Source organism: Alosa alosa, chromosome 5 (assembly GCF_017589495.1).
Source record: "Alosa alosa isolate M-15738 ecotype Scorff River chromosome 5, AALO_Geno_1.1, whole genome shotgun sequence".
In the NCBI taxonomy this organism is placed as follows: Eukaryota; Metazoa; Chordata; class Actinopteri; order Clupeiformes; family Clupeidae; genus Alosa; species Alosa alosa.
The window spans coordinates 16865496-16881359 of record NC_063193.1 but is presented as its reverse complement, the minus strand read 5'-3'; the positions used below and the strand labels follow the sequence as shown (position 1 = coordinate 16881359).

The following is a 15864-nucleotide window of genomic DNA, read 5'->3' as shown; positions in this document are numbered from 1 at the left end:
CGTAATACATTTCTAGATGATGGGGGGGGGGGGGGGGGGGTCTATTTTCTATGGATTACAGGTGGAAAGATAGAATTGCATAACTGCTCACTTGTTGTCGGTTTGTGTTATCAAATGCAATTAAATAAAGATATTTTTCACCTTTACATGATGTAAGTTGTGAATGTAATGTGTTTAAGCAGCTGTAAAACTGTAATGGTATTCAACTGATTATTTCATCAATACTTGGGCACTACTATTTTTGTCTTCATTTTGTAAGTAGTTGCACGCTCTGATTCAGTGAGCTACATAGGGAAGGCCCCACCGGAGAAGTGAGCCAGAGCAGACGTGGGAGTTTGACAGTCACATTAATGTTGGTATTCAACTCCAAGTTACTGGCCCTGATTAGTCACTTCCCAAACACCAGGATCTGTCTTCGGTTTGGACACCTCCATTATACTGTCAAATATGGCATACAGTACACTACCAAATGTATAGTATTTGGTAAGGGCTGTAAAGGCAAACCGTTTCCTGACTTAATTAATGACTTAAAAGACAAGTTCGGTATTTTACACTTAAAGGAGAATTCCGGTGTGATATTGACCTAAAGTGTATTGAAACATGATACCGAGTGTGAACGTATGTCTCATAGCCCATCTCGGCTTGTCCCCTGCACTCCAAAATCTGGCGCTAGTTAGCCGATGCTACCAACAGCTTTTTCAAAAGTGGTGCTTCGGCATCGGGCTAGCCATGCAAATAAATCACTGTTTTACACCCATTTACGAGGCTCAATGTATCTCCACACTTAATTGGTAGACTTCCGAGGGCCCTGACATTTAAAACGAGACATTGAGAACTTTGAAAAAGCACTGGTAGTTTACTTACAAGACGATTTATACAGACAGTATCTTCACAAAGTTTAGCGTTTGCAGCCATCTTGAATTTAGTCACGATAAGTCGAGCAACGAGTAAGAATGAACAGGTATGATAAAGGATCAGATTCCAAAAGTAATTCATTGGAAATGCATGGATTCCAGTTGCTGCTACTGGTACTAATGTGATTAAAATAGTTAAATAAAAAATATTTCATTCATCAATCTTATTCAATGACCTAATGCCATCATAACATAGGCCTGGGCTCCAGGAAAGAACAGTTTATGTTTAACTTATCTAATTTTGTGTTGGTCATACTATAGAATATATTGCTTGTCTTTGTTGAATAAGACAGAAGATAAAGAGCTTAAAAATAATCGCATATCGCATCGCAATCGCAATATTGGTGAGAAAAATCGCAATTAGATTTATTTCCAAAATCGTTCACCCCTAAACAGACATTGGTTTTTGGCATAAGTAAGTGTAACAGTTCATTAATACAAGACAAAAAGGCCAGCATGTGTTATTCACAGTTCACAGAAAGGTTCCAGCCCCAATGAAGAGATCAAATAAAGAGGAATTAAGAAACATTTTAAAAACGGCTGAGATCAGCCCCGTTCAATGCAATCAGTAAAGAATCTGGGAGTGTCTTCACAGGCTCAGTGAGACAGAGGTTACTGTCATGCTGGTGACAGTACATGCACAACTGGTGCATGTAATTTTGTATGTTCCCAGTCCACCTTGCTAAAATTGCTTAGATACACTTAGACTGAGAACAATAGTGCTACAGACAGCAGGTGGCAGTGCATAATGAAACTGGGTAAACTCCATAAAAGAGGACCGAGTCATCCAGATAATGGGAAAATGGGAGACAGAGTGGCGAATGCAGGTGATTAGATTAGATTCAACTTTATTGTCATTGTGCAGAGTCCAAGTACAGAGACAACTAAATGCAGTTTGTGTCTAACCAGAAGTGCAAAAAAGCAGAAAAGTGCAATGTGATATACAAAGTAGTTGGTGCAAAGACAGACAAAAGATATAGTGCAGTGTAGACAGTAGTGTACAGTTGTTTTCAGAAGGTGGTTTAGAGTAGTATAAATTAAATATAAGTATATGCAGTGTATTAGCAGTAACCTTAGAAGAGCAGAATAAATATGGCCATGTAATATGAACAACATGTACAGATACAGTATGTGCAATGTAGTGGCAGTACCATTATAGTAGTAGTAAGAAAAATATTAGATATATGGAGTGTATTATGCAGTGAATATATTACAGACAAACTGAATAAATATGGATATTTAGTATAAACCATATAAACATATGTACAGTATGTACAGCTATGTGCAGTGTGGTAACAGTACCAGTGTAGTGCAGAAACAGTAACATTATAATAGTATTAAGAATAAGTGTATGTGCAGGATGAAGAGCAGTAGAATATGGCTATGGATAAGTTTGTAAATAAATAGACACTATGGATGGGATAGGGTAGTGCAGTTGTGAGGGGGTGGGGTGGGGGATGTCCGTCTCCTTGTTGTCCCTGTCAAGGCTGCCATGGTCGTATAGTATACAGTATAAGTATATACTCTACGACCATGGCAGCCTTGAGTCACCATGGTCGTGGACACCTCAACAAGCACAGACAAGGAGGCATCAGGCGGGGGCGGGGGGTGATGGGGGCTTAAGTTCGTTGGATGTCACCGGGATGCAGAGCTAGAGTTTAGTAGGGTGACAGCCGCAGGAAAGAAGCTTCCTCTGAACCTGCTGGTTCAGGTGCGGAGAGACCTGTAAAGCCTCCCTGAGGAGAGTGGGGTGAACAGTCTATGGTTGGGGTGAGAACAGTCTTTGATGATGCTGAGCACCTTACGCAAGCATTGCTTGCCCTGGATGGCCTCGATGGAGGGGAGTGAGGAACCGGTGATGCGTTTTCACCACCCTCTGCAGTGCTTTCCGGTCATGGGCAGAGCAGTTGCCATACCAAAAAGGTGATGAAGGTGGAGCTCATAAATAAAATATTTAGTCACATTGTAGCAGATGCCCTGCAGTACTACAATCTAAAGCTGCACCTTCCTCAGTTCCGGGGGTGTGAGGAGACCGTTCAGTTCATTCTTGGTAGTCCTTGAGCAAGGCAGTTCTGGGGGGATATAAAATAAATAAATGAATGAAAAGGGATTTGAGATGCATCTTATTTTTGTTAGGGTGAATTACATGTAAATAATACAGTGTTGGGCAAGCTACTTGGAAATTGTAGTTAGGTAAACTATCAGTTACTCTGCCATGAATAAAACTCCACTACACAAAACTACCACCCCAGTCAAATGTAGCAAGCTTAGTAACACACAGCAGTAGGCTAGTTCACTACATAGGAAGCTACTTTAAATTGTGATAATTTCACATGACAAGAAAAATGTAGCTTGTTTGGCCAAGCTACTTAATATAAAGAAGTTAAGCTATTGAAAAGTTACTTTATTCAGGAAATAGTGAAGCTACCACCAACACACCTATTACTAGCTAGGCTACAAGTAGCAACTGCCCAATAATAGGCTACAGTCTGTACCACTTGTGTAAAATTCACCGGCCAAGTAATATTTGATTCATTTCTACAATAGCATTCTTGTGTCAGTTGTAATGTAAGTCAGTGTTATGGAATATGACTTAAAGTCTCAGTCCATAGCCAGGTGAGCACCTGAACACCTAGTAAGTAGCCTAGCTAGCTGGCTACGATTTACATACAGTAATAACAAAGATCCTTGCTCTTTTTCAACTCTCTGGTAATATTGCATTCACAAAATACAACCAATAGTACGATAATGTTAAATCTTACTTGTGAAAAGCAATCCCCCGAGCCCAGTTTGCGATGGTCCACCGATTTGAGCAGGAATATGCTGCACATTGCTCTGGCATCTTGTTTCTTCTGCTGCAACTATAGCGGCTGCATTTCCTGTTTCCAGCAGCCAATGCTGTGTCTAGTCTGGCCATAGACAGTAAAAGACTCTGGCATTGCAGCAAATCACCCAGTCGTAATTTTTTTACTTCTGACGTCAGACGCAAAGTTTTTGCGCGTGGCACACGTAAAAATATGACGTCTGACGCACAGACGTCTATTTTTTACTCCTGAAGAAGTAAAAAATCTACACGTGGAGGCGTTATTTTGACAGACGTTATGTCCTGAACGGCTTGCCATACTATGGCCAGCTCTGCGTCAGACTTGATATTCTTCGTTTGACGAAGACGTCACCATCTCAGGAAGCTCCTCCGATGTCCACTTAATTTGTTTCTTGTTTTAATTTTGGAAATTTGCCTGCCTCTCGTAGGCGTTCATGACTACAACTGACAGCAAGTTGACTGTTGGCCTTTGCTAATTTGGCAACACAAATAGGAGGACACGCCAGCCCATTATTAACACACTATTCTAGAATTAATCGTTCAAAACATAAACGAAAATTCCAAGAGATTCCGCCCCGTAACTCATTTTTTTTCATGGGTTTTACGGGTTATAGTAATGTTGTCAATTAAGCCATTACTTCAATTCATCGTGTTTCCTTACTCTCTGACAACATATGGTGATCATTTTTGGAATGGTTACAGTTCATTTTCTATTATTTCCTACATACTGGTCCTTTAAAACTAGCTGAATAAAATAAAAGCTCATTTCACCAGAGTAAATGTTAGAGAAGGACACAAAAGGTATTGCTGAGTGAAAGATCAATTGAAACCCACATCAAACTACAACATAGTTGATCTGGTAAGTTCCAATGATTTGGTTGATACTGTACATTCAGAATTTAAAATCAATGTATAAACCTCATTTTATAGTTGGGAAATAATGGGTATTTCTAAATTGTACTATAATTTTACATTAGATCATTTACTTTGCCAATGAAATCTATTGAAAATTTGAATTTTTTATCTCAATGGGTAAATACTCCTTTCATCCATTCTATGTTATCTTTACCCATACACAATTATACACATGATGACAATGATTGTACTTATCATGAACAAAACCCACAATTTACTTAAAAACTGACCAATTTTCAAAAATGTAAACAAATTTTATTCACAGCATTATAAAATAAACATACAGAAAAAAATGAAGTGATAAGAACCACAGTCGTTTGTGTGAGTGGGTTGTGTTCCCCAATCAGAATATGATGTCCTGCGTTATCTTTAACATAGTCTTTTTACTGAAAACTGCTGGTGCCGGACTCCTTTATATACCCGCAACAGCATTTCTGTAGACAGACACCTTTGTCTTGCCTAGTACCAGAGAATGTCTAATAAAGGGGGAGAACCGCCACTCTCGGGAAACTTCCGGTTTCTGAACTGGTTGCAGTTCCTTTTCTGGTTCCACATGAGGGCGCTTACGAATAAGTGCAGAATTAATGGAGGTCTATGGAGCTGTACCCCTCAAATCCACTTTTCTCGGGATATAATTTTTTTGCCCAGAAATTTGAATGTTGCATCTTGAAAAGAGGGGACAGAGAAAATACACACCACTGAGTATTATATTTTTTGAGTCACTTATTTGTTCTAAAAAGCCTTTCAAATGCGTCAATGACGTCATTCATTAGCAGAAAGCTAGTGTGTTGTGGGTAACAACGACCCAACCTGTAAGAAATCGAAAGAACGTAAGTACTCGTTCATTCAACTTTTGACCTATAATCCATAGTGAGCTTGCAGAAACCACAATCAAATCTTCGATTTTTCAACGACAACCAGGTGAAAGACAATTTTAGCCGTCTAGCTCCATAGACCCCCATTGTTTTTGCACTTATTCGTGATCACCCCTAGCGGAACTGCAACAGATTGCAGGTACAATGGAGTTAATTGGGAGTGATCCGGGTCTCCGTTAACAGGCTCTACTAGTACTATACACAAGGAGGAGGAAGAGGAGGAGGAAGTCGCTGAGGCCTCATGTGTGTCGCTACAGTATGGGGTCTAAGTGGAGAGAGAGAGAACGGGTAAAAGCCAAGTGAATTATTAGATAAAACCAACATTCAAGGTATGGTTGGAGATTGTTTACTGACAAATGACCAAACAAAAAGCATGCTCTGTCATGTTTGTTATTGGAGATTTGTAATGAGCCCCTTATAAAACCTGGATATAGCAACAGAATGTGAACAAACAACCGTTTTGATACAATATATGAATCTGGTCACTTCAGATGTTTTTTTTTTTGTTTGTTTTTTTTTTAAACCTGAAATATACATTACATTTAGATTTAGCAGACGCTTCTATCCCAAGCGACTTACATAGGCTATGTCCCCGGAGCAACTAGGTGCCTTGCTCAAGGGCAGAACAGTGGAAGCCAGGGAATTGAACCCACAACTTTCTGGCTACCGCATGCAAGCTCAGCTCCTTTACCACTGGGCTACCTCACCCGTCCCACCACACTCTCTCTAAATGTACTGTTTAGTTAAGGCAATGTTAAAAAAGCTTTTCTCAACATTTTGAGTTCCTGTCCGTAACACAGAAGTTTTATCTCTCCATCAGATGACCACATGCCACCAAAATGCATCAGAAGCTGATACCAAAATGAATTGCTTGTTGCTTTAAGCCATAGATATCTGAGCATCACCCTCACTTGTATTGGGATTGCGGGTTCGAAGGTCCATAAGAAGGCACAAAGGCCAGCATTGAAGTCTGAACAACCTGCAAAACACAAAAAGCAAATCTGAGCTCCCTGATTTTTTTTAGTGCTTCAACTATTATAACCGCCACATTATCAGCATAGATTACTCTTTTATTTTCCTGTGTTAAAGATGAATTAGGATGATTGAGCCATTTCAGTGTGATCTGTTGAATCTAATCACACTCTTCAGGAAGGTGAATCTACAGCAATCTTCTACCTTTAGAAATAAAGAACAAAAATGCTCTCTTCTGTCCAGAAGATGTATGAGTATTTAATGTAAATAATCAGAAAAAAAGCAAAATGAAATTGCAGTCTTTGTTAATTTTCATAAAACACAATCACAACTGTTTTCTCACCATGTCTATGCAGTGTGAGTGAGTGTGAGTGTGTGTGTGTGTGTGTGTGTGTTCTGACTCACTCCATCTGTAGTAGGGTTTCCTGCCTGAGAGGCTGAGTTTTGATTGTTGGTCTGCTGTCTACATTCAGTCCTAGAGGAAAAAGAGTAAGAGTCTCCTTTTCAGGTGTCCTTTCAAGTGTCCACTTCAGCATGAAATCAGTTCTTCAAACTTCTGAAGCTAAAATCAAATGAATTTGATTACATCTATCATGTTACATCAGAGCCTTAGAGATAGATCTCTTTCTAGGGCTCTGGGTTACATGAAGTACACATACTTTATTGTGAGGTAATTTCCTGTCCTGCCTCCAACCCCATAAACTCCCATCCCTCAGTCACTCGCACCTGTTCCTGCAGAAGTGCTGCTGCAGCTGGTTCCAACCAATAAACACAGTCATACCCAGCAGGAGCAGAGGAAGAACTAGGAAGAAATATATCAGCAAACCAACCCTGGTGGCCTTGTCTTTCTCTAAAGGGGTAAGACAGAGAGGAATGGAGAGAGAGCATTCTAAATTAATGTTTTGTATATCATTAAACATGGATACTGTAGGATGCCTCAGTCTCAGGCTACCGTTCCATGTAGGGCCGCTATCGAGGCTGCCTCCATAGCCTTCTTCCTTACAGAAAGGGGGAGCCCATCCGTAATCACAGTGGCAGTTTTTATTGTTGTTACAGACCTGTAATGTGAACATATACAGATCCGTGTTTACTGTCTCAGAGTCATATTTATTGCAGACTGGTATTTTTTCTTTCAGTTTAGTCAGAGGGAAAAACACTAAAAAACACTGACAAATACTAAAGCCCAGAAGAAGACAGATAGATGTGGCAAGCTGGATGAACTGTGCGGGGCAGTGAGAGTGCTGAAGTACAATCTTACCCCGTGGCCATGGCATTTGTCCTTCATGTCACAGTCAAATTGGAGCTCTGACACATCCTTGCATTTATTATTCAAGCACACCTGGAGACAAAGACAAGCACAGAAGAGCACATTCGGGTCATTTTAATAATAAAAACATATCTGTGCATGTAACATTATTTATTTATCTATTATTTCTCTCTAGTTGTCATCACTACTGGTGTGGTTTTGCTGTGTTCTTCATGGTGATACCTGTGTGTGTGTGTGCGCGTGCGTGTGAACACTGAGTGGCTTTCCTGAGGCTTTCCTCTTTCCTTGTAATGCCAACTCACCTTGTCTTCTCCACATTTTGTTCCGTCGTTAACCATTCCTGGATCCAACACATCAGGCCCCATCATGAAGTCCACCCCCCAGCACTTGTTTTTACCAATGGTGGTTGATATGATGGAGGGCTCAGTGTCAAACACGGTGTCCGAATGAACATTTTCACACTGCAGCTTCCCACACTTGGCATCCCTGCAGGGATACAATGTGCACAAATATATATATACTATATACTGCTCAAACAAATTAAGGAAACACTTCAATCATACACTGGATCGGCACTCTGACACTGTTTGGTTCTGAGCACAAGTAAAACTTTTGAAGCGAGTGTTTTATTTTGCAAGAACTGTCAGACATTCTGTGAATGTAGTTTGAGAATGGATATATATAATTATACCACAGTCATTTCTTCTCCTGTCATGTTTACCCTGATATATATATATCTGTGTGTGTGTGTGTGTGTGTGTCCCTGTGGGCACTTGGACCCGTACGTGCACCATAGCGCCCCCTCACAGATATACATTTGATTGTCATAGTAAACTAGCCTCTAGCTTCTATGTTGTTTGTATGTTATTGTTTGTGTGCTGTCTGAAGATGTCAGGGATGGATTACTGCACAGGCCTACCGGGCCCAGGCCCATGGGCCCAAGGGGTCAGGGGGCCCTGAAGCCCAAGCCTTTGCATGTAATCATTGCCTCAATATCAACAAATCAGGATGTAGGCTATGAATCTGATTGAATTTAGTATTGGCCATCCCCAAAATGCACCAGAATACAGGAAATCGCATCAAACAAATTAAAAAAATTCTGGGGGAGGACCCCCAACCCCCCCCTCCCACATATACGACAATAAGTGGGGGGCCCGAAAGTTCATAATCCGCCCATGGAAGATGTGTATCTAACCTGGCACTGCACCCCCGGTTGCCACCACAGTTTCCAAAGCGGTCCCCCTTAGAGTTCACAAATTCATAGCACACATCTGCTGCAGACCTTGCCTCTGTCAAAAAAAAAACTTGGGTCAGAACTTTTGAACACATAATGCTACTGAAAATAGGAAAATATATTGAAACGCAGTTTGAAATGTAAAGAGCAAAGATATTCAGCACATAAAACAGGTACTGTGCATAGAGATACCATATCTGTTAAAGCCCTGTTAAGATTTAGGAATGAAGAGTTAAACTGAAGAAAAACTAAATAGAAGCTGGAACTCACTGGAACCAAATAAGGTCTTGCATTGGGTGTCATGGTGTTGGCAATCGCCATTGTAGCAATATGATTGGTTGTTCCTGCAGACATGCCCGTTCTGCACAAAGACATCAGCCGGGCAGAAAGGAGACGAGCCGCTGCAGTATTCAGGAAGGTCACACTCATCTGACCGGCTGCGGCACTCATAACCACCTGGCAGGAACTGAGAGTGAAAGACACAATCATTAGTAATGTAGATCAAATATAATAGTTGAATTTTTTGTGAGATGACTTACTTTACAGTTCCTGCAGCATTCCCCATCGGTACACTGAGCCCAGGACTTCAGCTTACAGGTGTTTGGCTCACAGCACAGGTCCTTCTTGCACTCCTGAGGAGAGGAACAGTAGTTTTACAGTAGAGAAACACTTAACACATGCATGAGCACATGCATGCTTAAAACACACACACACACACACACACATACACACACACACACACACACACACCTCCTCCGAGCCACAGTCACATTCCTCCCCTGGGTCCAGCAGCTTGTTGCCGCAGTAGGGCTTGCGGTAGGCCTTGTGTGGCTGTGGCATGTTGAGGAGACAGTTATGGTGGCCCATTTTCAGCATCAACTTCTCAAAGCTATCAGCACTGCAGTCGCTGAAAACACTGCAGAGGAGGAAAAGGAGCAAAGACCCAGGGAAAAAGGGAAAGATGGAAGTGGGAGACCAGGAGAGAAAGTGAAGAGATCATTTAATGGATGTGTGTATTCGGTCATTTTTTTTCCTTACAGAATTATACTGTATTATCGGTTTCAGAAACAGTGTTCTGAACACTTTCCACACATTATCATTCAGAGACTAACACACAAATGCTATAAAAAAATTCAACAATCACTCACATATCAACACATGAGTCTCCACATGTGCCTTTGGCGCCCATTCTGCATTGTTTGGCTGGGCAGTGGCAGCCTGGACGATCATGACCCATACCCAGGTTGTGGCCTAGTTCATGGGACATAATGGATGAGAGGTAGCCCACGCTCCCATACTGCGGAAGGAACAAAGACAACCTGATTAGTGACCTAACATGATGTCATGTACAAATTGTTTTGGAAAGACAGAGGTGCATTTTGCTGTAATGTAGCTTATGTGAAGAACTACTGAATTACAATGTTTATTGCAGCACTCAACTGACTGCAGACAGTGGAAACGTAGGCCAGCCCAGCGATACTTCCAAAATGTTGTTTCCTGGAAGAGACGAGTGGAGGTAGATAAGAAAGTGATGCAGGTGGGAAAGAGGGAGACAAATCCACACGATTTAAGTCATCGGAACTATACTGCATTGTTTTTTGACGAACAAAATGAGTGTTATTAATTTGGATATAAACTAAAAACGAAATAAAAAGCCCAACATTTCAATGACTGCAAACAGGTACAAACTCATACAAACAGACACACACACATACGCAACAAAATGGCCAGCGTCATGGCGATGGCGGGGCAGCAGATTCTGTGCCCTCCACTCCCTGAAGCGCGACAGCACGCCCCCAGCATTTCTGTCCACAGTGATGAGGTTCCCTGCCGTCCAGATCTCCAACCCCACCAGCACCACACGGATGTTCAACGGCGCATACATCTGCAGGGGAGGAGAAGGGGATGGAGAGAGGTCAGGAGAAAGGATGGAGACAGTGAGATGGAGAGGAGAAACAGGAAATGTTTCAGAGGAGAAAGGGATGGAGAGAGGTCAGGAGGAAGGAGAGAGGTCAGGAGGAAGGATAGAGAGAGGCCAGGAGAAAGGATGGAGACGGTGGCTGTGTCTCCTATTTGCACACTTCAAATACTAAGTTATTAGTATATAGTACAGATATTGGGACAGTACTAACCATCGAAAAGTGGGCACAACGCAAGTAAGTGCTCAGTGGACACTAGCAGTGTACTGACTGAAGTATGGGGTTTGAGACACAACCGGTGAGGTGAAGAGGAGAAACAGGAAGTGTTTCAGAGGAGAAAGATCGGTAGTGAAACAGAAGAGCAGGGAGAAGAGGTGGGAGAATATGTAGCGAATATTGATGAAGTGAATAAAAAAGTGAATAATGATAATAATGACAGAACGAGGAGAATTGACAGAGAAATCGACTTCACAGAAGAATACACTGTCACAGTCATAAAATATGTAGACAGACCAGAGATGTAAAAGTCCAGCTTCAGAGAGTAAAAGTCCTGCCATGTATTGGTTCTACCTGTGCACTTAACACAAGTGATTTCACTAATTACCTGATCTATCTGGCTTAAGAGCTGTGCTAATTAGAATCAGCTGATTAAGTGAATGGTTGGAACAAAAATGTGGCAGGACTTTTACTTTCTGAAGCCGGACTTTTACAGTACAGTATGTCACTTCAAGACTTACACTGTCTAGGCGATTTGCAACCTGTATCATCTGGTCTTGAACCCGGGTTTCATTATCCATTACTTTGAACTGTTGGTGAGAAAAGTGGGAGAAAAGAGAGGAGAGGAGAGCAAGAAGGGTGTGAGGAAACCACATTGCACCTGCCTGACACTGATTTCATATCACATTCTCTTTACTGATTCATATGAAGAACTATAATGAAGTGAGAGGCTCAAGGGTCGGTGTAAATCGTAGAAAAAGCAGAGTGCAGGGAAGGCACGTCCAACAATTTGTACGGGTGCTCGATCAAAACTTAACTGAAGATGAGATTCAAAAGAAAAATCTGTACACTGTTACATGGTCCCAGAAACTTTAATTTGAAGTGTGGAGATCTTTCTTTTGATTTGGTTTAAGTGAGAAGCTCAAGGGTCGGTGTGAATCTTACTCACTCCATTGTAATCCACCACTATAATCAGCTCCACGTAGTGAGTCTGCTGCATAATAGCTCGCCTCCTCTGGTGAAAAACACAAACACATGTATATACATGTACAAAAGAATGCCGCCATATAAGCAGACACATGCACAGACAGACACACTTACTCTGAGTAAATGACTGACAGAATCCCCAGACATACCACTGTGAGAGTGGCCAATGTTCTGGGCTTTGGAGGAGATGTCACTGTCGCTAGGGTGATGGGTGTGGGGGGTTCCACAGGTGACAGGTTCCGTCTCCTCATCCTCCAAGCGGTACACCACATGCTCAAAGCCAGATGAGCCCTCCAGAGGCTCAATCCCCAATGTAGTGTTCCCTACCATCAAAAACCCACTGACGACATATACATAAATAAAGACAATTATGTACTGTTGATGAGCTTTTGAGGACACTTATGAAGATAATTTTTTATGTTAAAAAAGTTCCTTTTGAACACGGAGTTATATAAGTCCGTTTTTAATGTATAAAGACAAAATGCTGAGAGGCACTATACTTCATAGAACAACCCAGGAAGTTAGAGGGATTGTACCTGAGCCCAGAACAGAGGCTGACAGATGCAGATGAAAACTCAACATCCTCCACATAGCCTCTGTAGTGACAGTGATTCTGCAAAGGATTGAAGGGTAAACATTAATTAAATGAAGGGAAAATGAGTACCCTAATTTCCCAACTATTAGCCGGGCTTTTACATTGATTTAGCAAAGTTTCTTCAGCTATGAGGTTAATACACGGGGGCAGTTAATATGGTATTAATATGGTTTTGTTTCTTTTAACTTGCATAAAACACTGTCCTGCGGCTTATATACAATGCAGCTAATACACAGGAAATTACTGTATTCATTTACATCATACAACATCAGGCATGCATATGTTTTCAGTTCACAAATGAGAATTGCTGTGGATGTGGATGACTGATGTGCTCTCCATTAGGGGTCGTTCCTTTAAAAAAAAAATGGAAATTATGTCGAAATTATGTCAGTAAATGTGTTATCTAGCTCTGATGCAGTGTGTTCCTGACAGCTCTGCCCCCATGTATTTGTCATCATCTACTCTGTGTTTTGGGGAAATGCTTTTTTAAGTTATAGTTCCTGTTTTCATGACTTTTTCATGAAGCATGTGATTTTGCGGTCAATGTTTGGCTGATGATTATAGCACTGTTCAAGTGCTGTTAAAAACTAGAATAGATGTTGTGAAGCTTATCTTAGCTTAGTTTAAGTAAATAAAAACAGCTTGCTATGTGTATGTGTGTATGTGTCTGTGTGTCTAGTCAATCTTTGTGTATGTGTGGATGTAATATGAATGTCTATGTGAATCTTTATGTATGTGTGTGTGAATATGTGTGTCTATGTGAATCTCTGTGTGTGAATGTGATTCTTACCTGCATGTCAGGTCTCTCAGTGATGAGTGAGCCATCTTTACCATATGTGTAAACAGTGAAATTCCAGGGAAGTAGGACACTATGAACAAAACACATGAACATGAAGACGTCAACAATGTGATTTCATTATATAAATATTAATATTGATGTCTTGTGTGTGTACTATGTGTGCACATTGTGATGAACAAACACAGTGCAGGCTAGACAAACTAACACAGAGAGAGTGAGACAGAGAAACATCTTACTCAAGAACATGCCAGAAAAGATACCCTATCTCAGCATCAACCACAATTTTGCATCAGCACATAGACACTTGGAGTGTAGGAGTGGTCTTTCCTTGATAATGCTGTTGTTAATGTTTCACAATCTGTTCCTAATATAATTTCATAGAAAAGCTGGCGTAACATTCTAGGGTGTTACGGTGGCGTAACACCCTAGCGGCAGCACATTTTAATGTGGGTCTGGCTCGTCAGGCTAGGCGTAACAGCTACTGATGTCAGAGACAGAATGAAGACATAGTTCCAGTCATGCAATTATAACTTCAGTTCAACCAGGGAAGCTCAAGGAATTTCTGTTTAATGCTATGCTGATGCATGATGCCAATCTCTCATACACTTTCAGTTAATGTGAATTATGAAGTTTTATTTTGGTTTAAATGTGTGCCTTTATGGAATCAAAACAAGAAAACAAACAAAAATTATTATAAAATTATTAGACTTTCTCAAGCCACTTGTTCTGCCACTTCATACCTTGGTGAAGTAAAACTTTAACAAAACCCTCTCTGATCTATTTATGTATCCTTCAAATAGGTTCTGTTTCTGAGTCTTTTCTGAAAGCAGTCACTGGGATAGCAAAATTGGTTCACAAGTTCATGTTGCTTACACTTGCATGCAACAAAAGCCAAAAGAGAAGTTTTTTTCAGGTTGTCTGAATGGTTACTAGTGAGGTCCAAGAATATGCATGCAAGAATGTATCGGGATATATCACAGCTCAGCGACAGGTGTGTGTAAGTATGCTGTACAAAATAACAACAAGGCACAAAACGGACAAGCGGGAACTGGCTATCGATCAGAGAAACATATAATTCATATTCACACTTATAATTCATATTCACACTAAACATATAATTCATATTCACACTTATAATTCATATTCACACTAAACATATAATTCATATTCACACTTACTTGTTCCTCTCCAGAATAACAACATGCTCCTTGCCCTGGGCTTGGATGGTGTAAGTCACCTTAGGCAGACAAAAAGGGCTCTGGTCAATTGTTAAGTCGCTTTGGACAAAAGTGTCTGTTAACTAACCATAACCACAAACCACTCGCTCACATGAAGGATGAGACTAGAAATTAACTCAAGCCGTCAGGGTGCAGAGAACTTGGTCTATGTAATAAATCTAACTTGAGTTCATATTACATCAACAAATGTAAGTGATCAACATGACATACCACCTGTATGCATGTCAGTGAGGGCATATTAACACAACAGTTGAGATGGATGATGATTCTTTATTTGAAATTTACCTCCCCTGTGTCTTGGTTATCCAGGTCTCTCCTCTGTCGTGCTATGCGTTTTGGTACGGTCACCTCATAAGCAGAGAAGCGAGAAGTTTGCTGGAAGGCTGACCCTACACATGGAATTGTGACAGAGGATTATTGACTTCATGACAGTAAAATGTGAGTGGGCCTACAGTCACACAACATTTACACACCCTTGCTAAACTTGACTAAAAAGAAGAATAAAAAGTCCTCTTTTGTAAATTGATCGTCATGCTTAAATTAAAAAAAAAATCCAACCTTTAAGGACACCAATTTTCTTTGTGAATGAATAATGCATTGTAACTAAATAAATGTTCTTCCTTAAAATACAGGAGGCATAAGTATACATCACAAAATTAAATCCACAAGCACCGTTCCACTGCCTTCTCCCATTTCAGTGATAGGCTAGGCTACTATAGGCGTAATTAATTTACAGACTCCCTAGATTAAAGAAACCATATCCACGCTGTTTTGTTGAGGGAAAACTATGAGCAAATGTTCTCACACTAAGCTAGGCCTACCACGTAGAGGTTTAAACCAGCTGAATTGATCTCACAGTAAAACTAAACATAACTGTTGTTATAAACATTATAGTGGGTTTTATTTGATTTAATTTAATTGTGAAGATATAGCCTAGGCCTACTTAATTATACTGCAATTGTCATTTAGTAAAACAATTAGCCTATGTTTCATTTGAATGTTATTACAGTAAGACTAGGCTATAACAATATTCACTTTACTTACCATTATTGCAGTTGACAAGGTCAAAGATTAAAGCAATGCTGAAGATCTTGTAGCACCAAACAGAT

At 40.6% G+C, this 15864-nt stretch overlaps 1 protein-coding gene across 3 annotated transcripts; it reads right to left on the bottom strand.

Annotated features, from left to right (window-relative positions):
• Nucleotides 1-5772: 5772 nt before the first annotated feature.
• Nucleotides 5773-13581, bottom strand: LOC125294348 (disintegrin and metalloproteinase domain-containing protein 9-like). Of its 3 annotated transcripts, none has more exons than XR_007193517.1 (18): nt 13509-13581; nt 12660-12736; nt 12238-12463; nt 12086-12151; nt 11658-11726; nt 10717-10886; nt 10420-10498; nt 10150-10298; nt 9752-9917; nt 9541-9633; nt 9272-9467; nt 8963-9056; nt 8070-8253; nt 7759-7839; nt 7453-7558; nt 7227-7350; nt 6440-6975; nt 5773-5793 (listed from the first exon to the last, which is right to left on the bottom strand). XR_007193517.1 is itself a non-coding variant. In XM_048242947.1 (18 exons), exons 1-18 carry the CDS (start codon nt 13512-13514, stop codon nt 6436-6438), a joined length of 2028 nt encoding a protein of 675 aa, XP_048098904.1. In that variant the 5' UTR covers nt 13515-13581; the 3' UTR covers nt 6423-6435. The 3 variants fall into 3 exon arrangements, 2 of the variants coding, with proteins under 2 accessions (XP_048098904.1, XP_048098905.1); XM_048242947.1 differs by lacking the exon at nt 5773-5793 and having other exon boundaries at nt 6423-6507; nt 6906-6975; XM_048242948.1 differs by lacking the exons at nt 5773-5793; nt 6440-6975 and adding an exon at nt 6983-7062.
• Nucleotides 13582-15864: the final 2283 nt, after the last annotated feature.

Bases quoted from the DNA above. Each gene is read 5' to 3' on its own strand.
- LOC125294348 (XM_048242947.1), bottom strand. The intron at 9,634-9,751 runs GTGTGTGTGTGT...TCCTCTCCTCAG, and splicing joins GTGACTGTGGCTCGGAGGAG to GAGTGCAAGAAGGACCTGTG. The intron at 9,057-9,271 runs GTGAGTTCCAGC...TTTTTTTGACAG, and splicing joins CAAGACCTTATTTGGTTCCA to AGGCAAGGTCTGCAGCAGAT.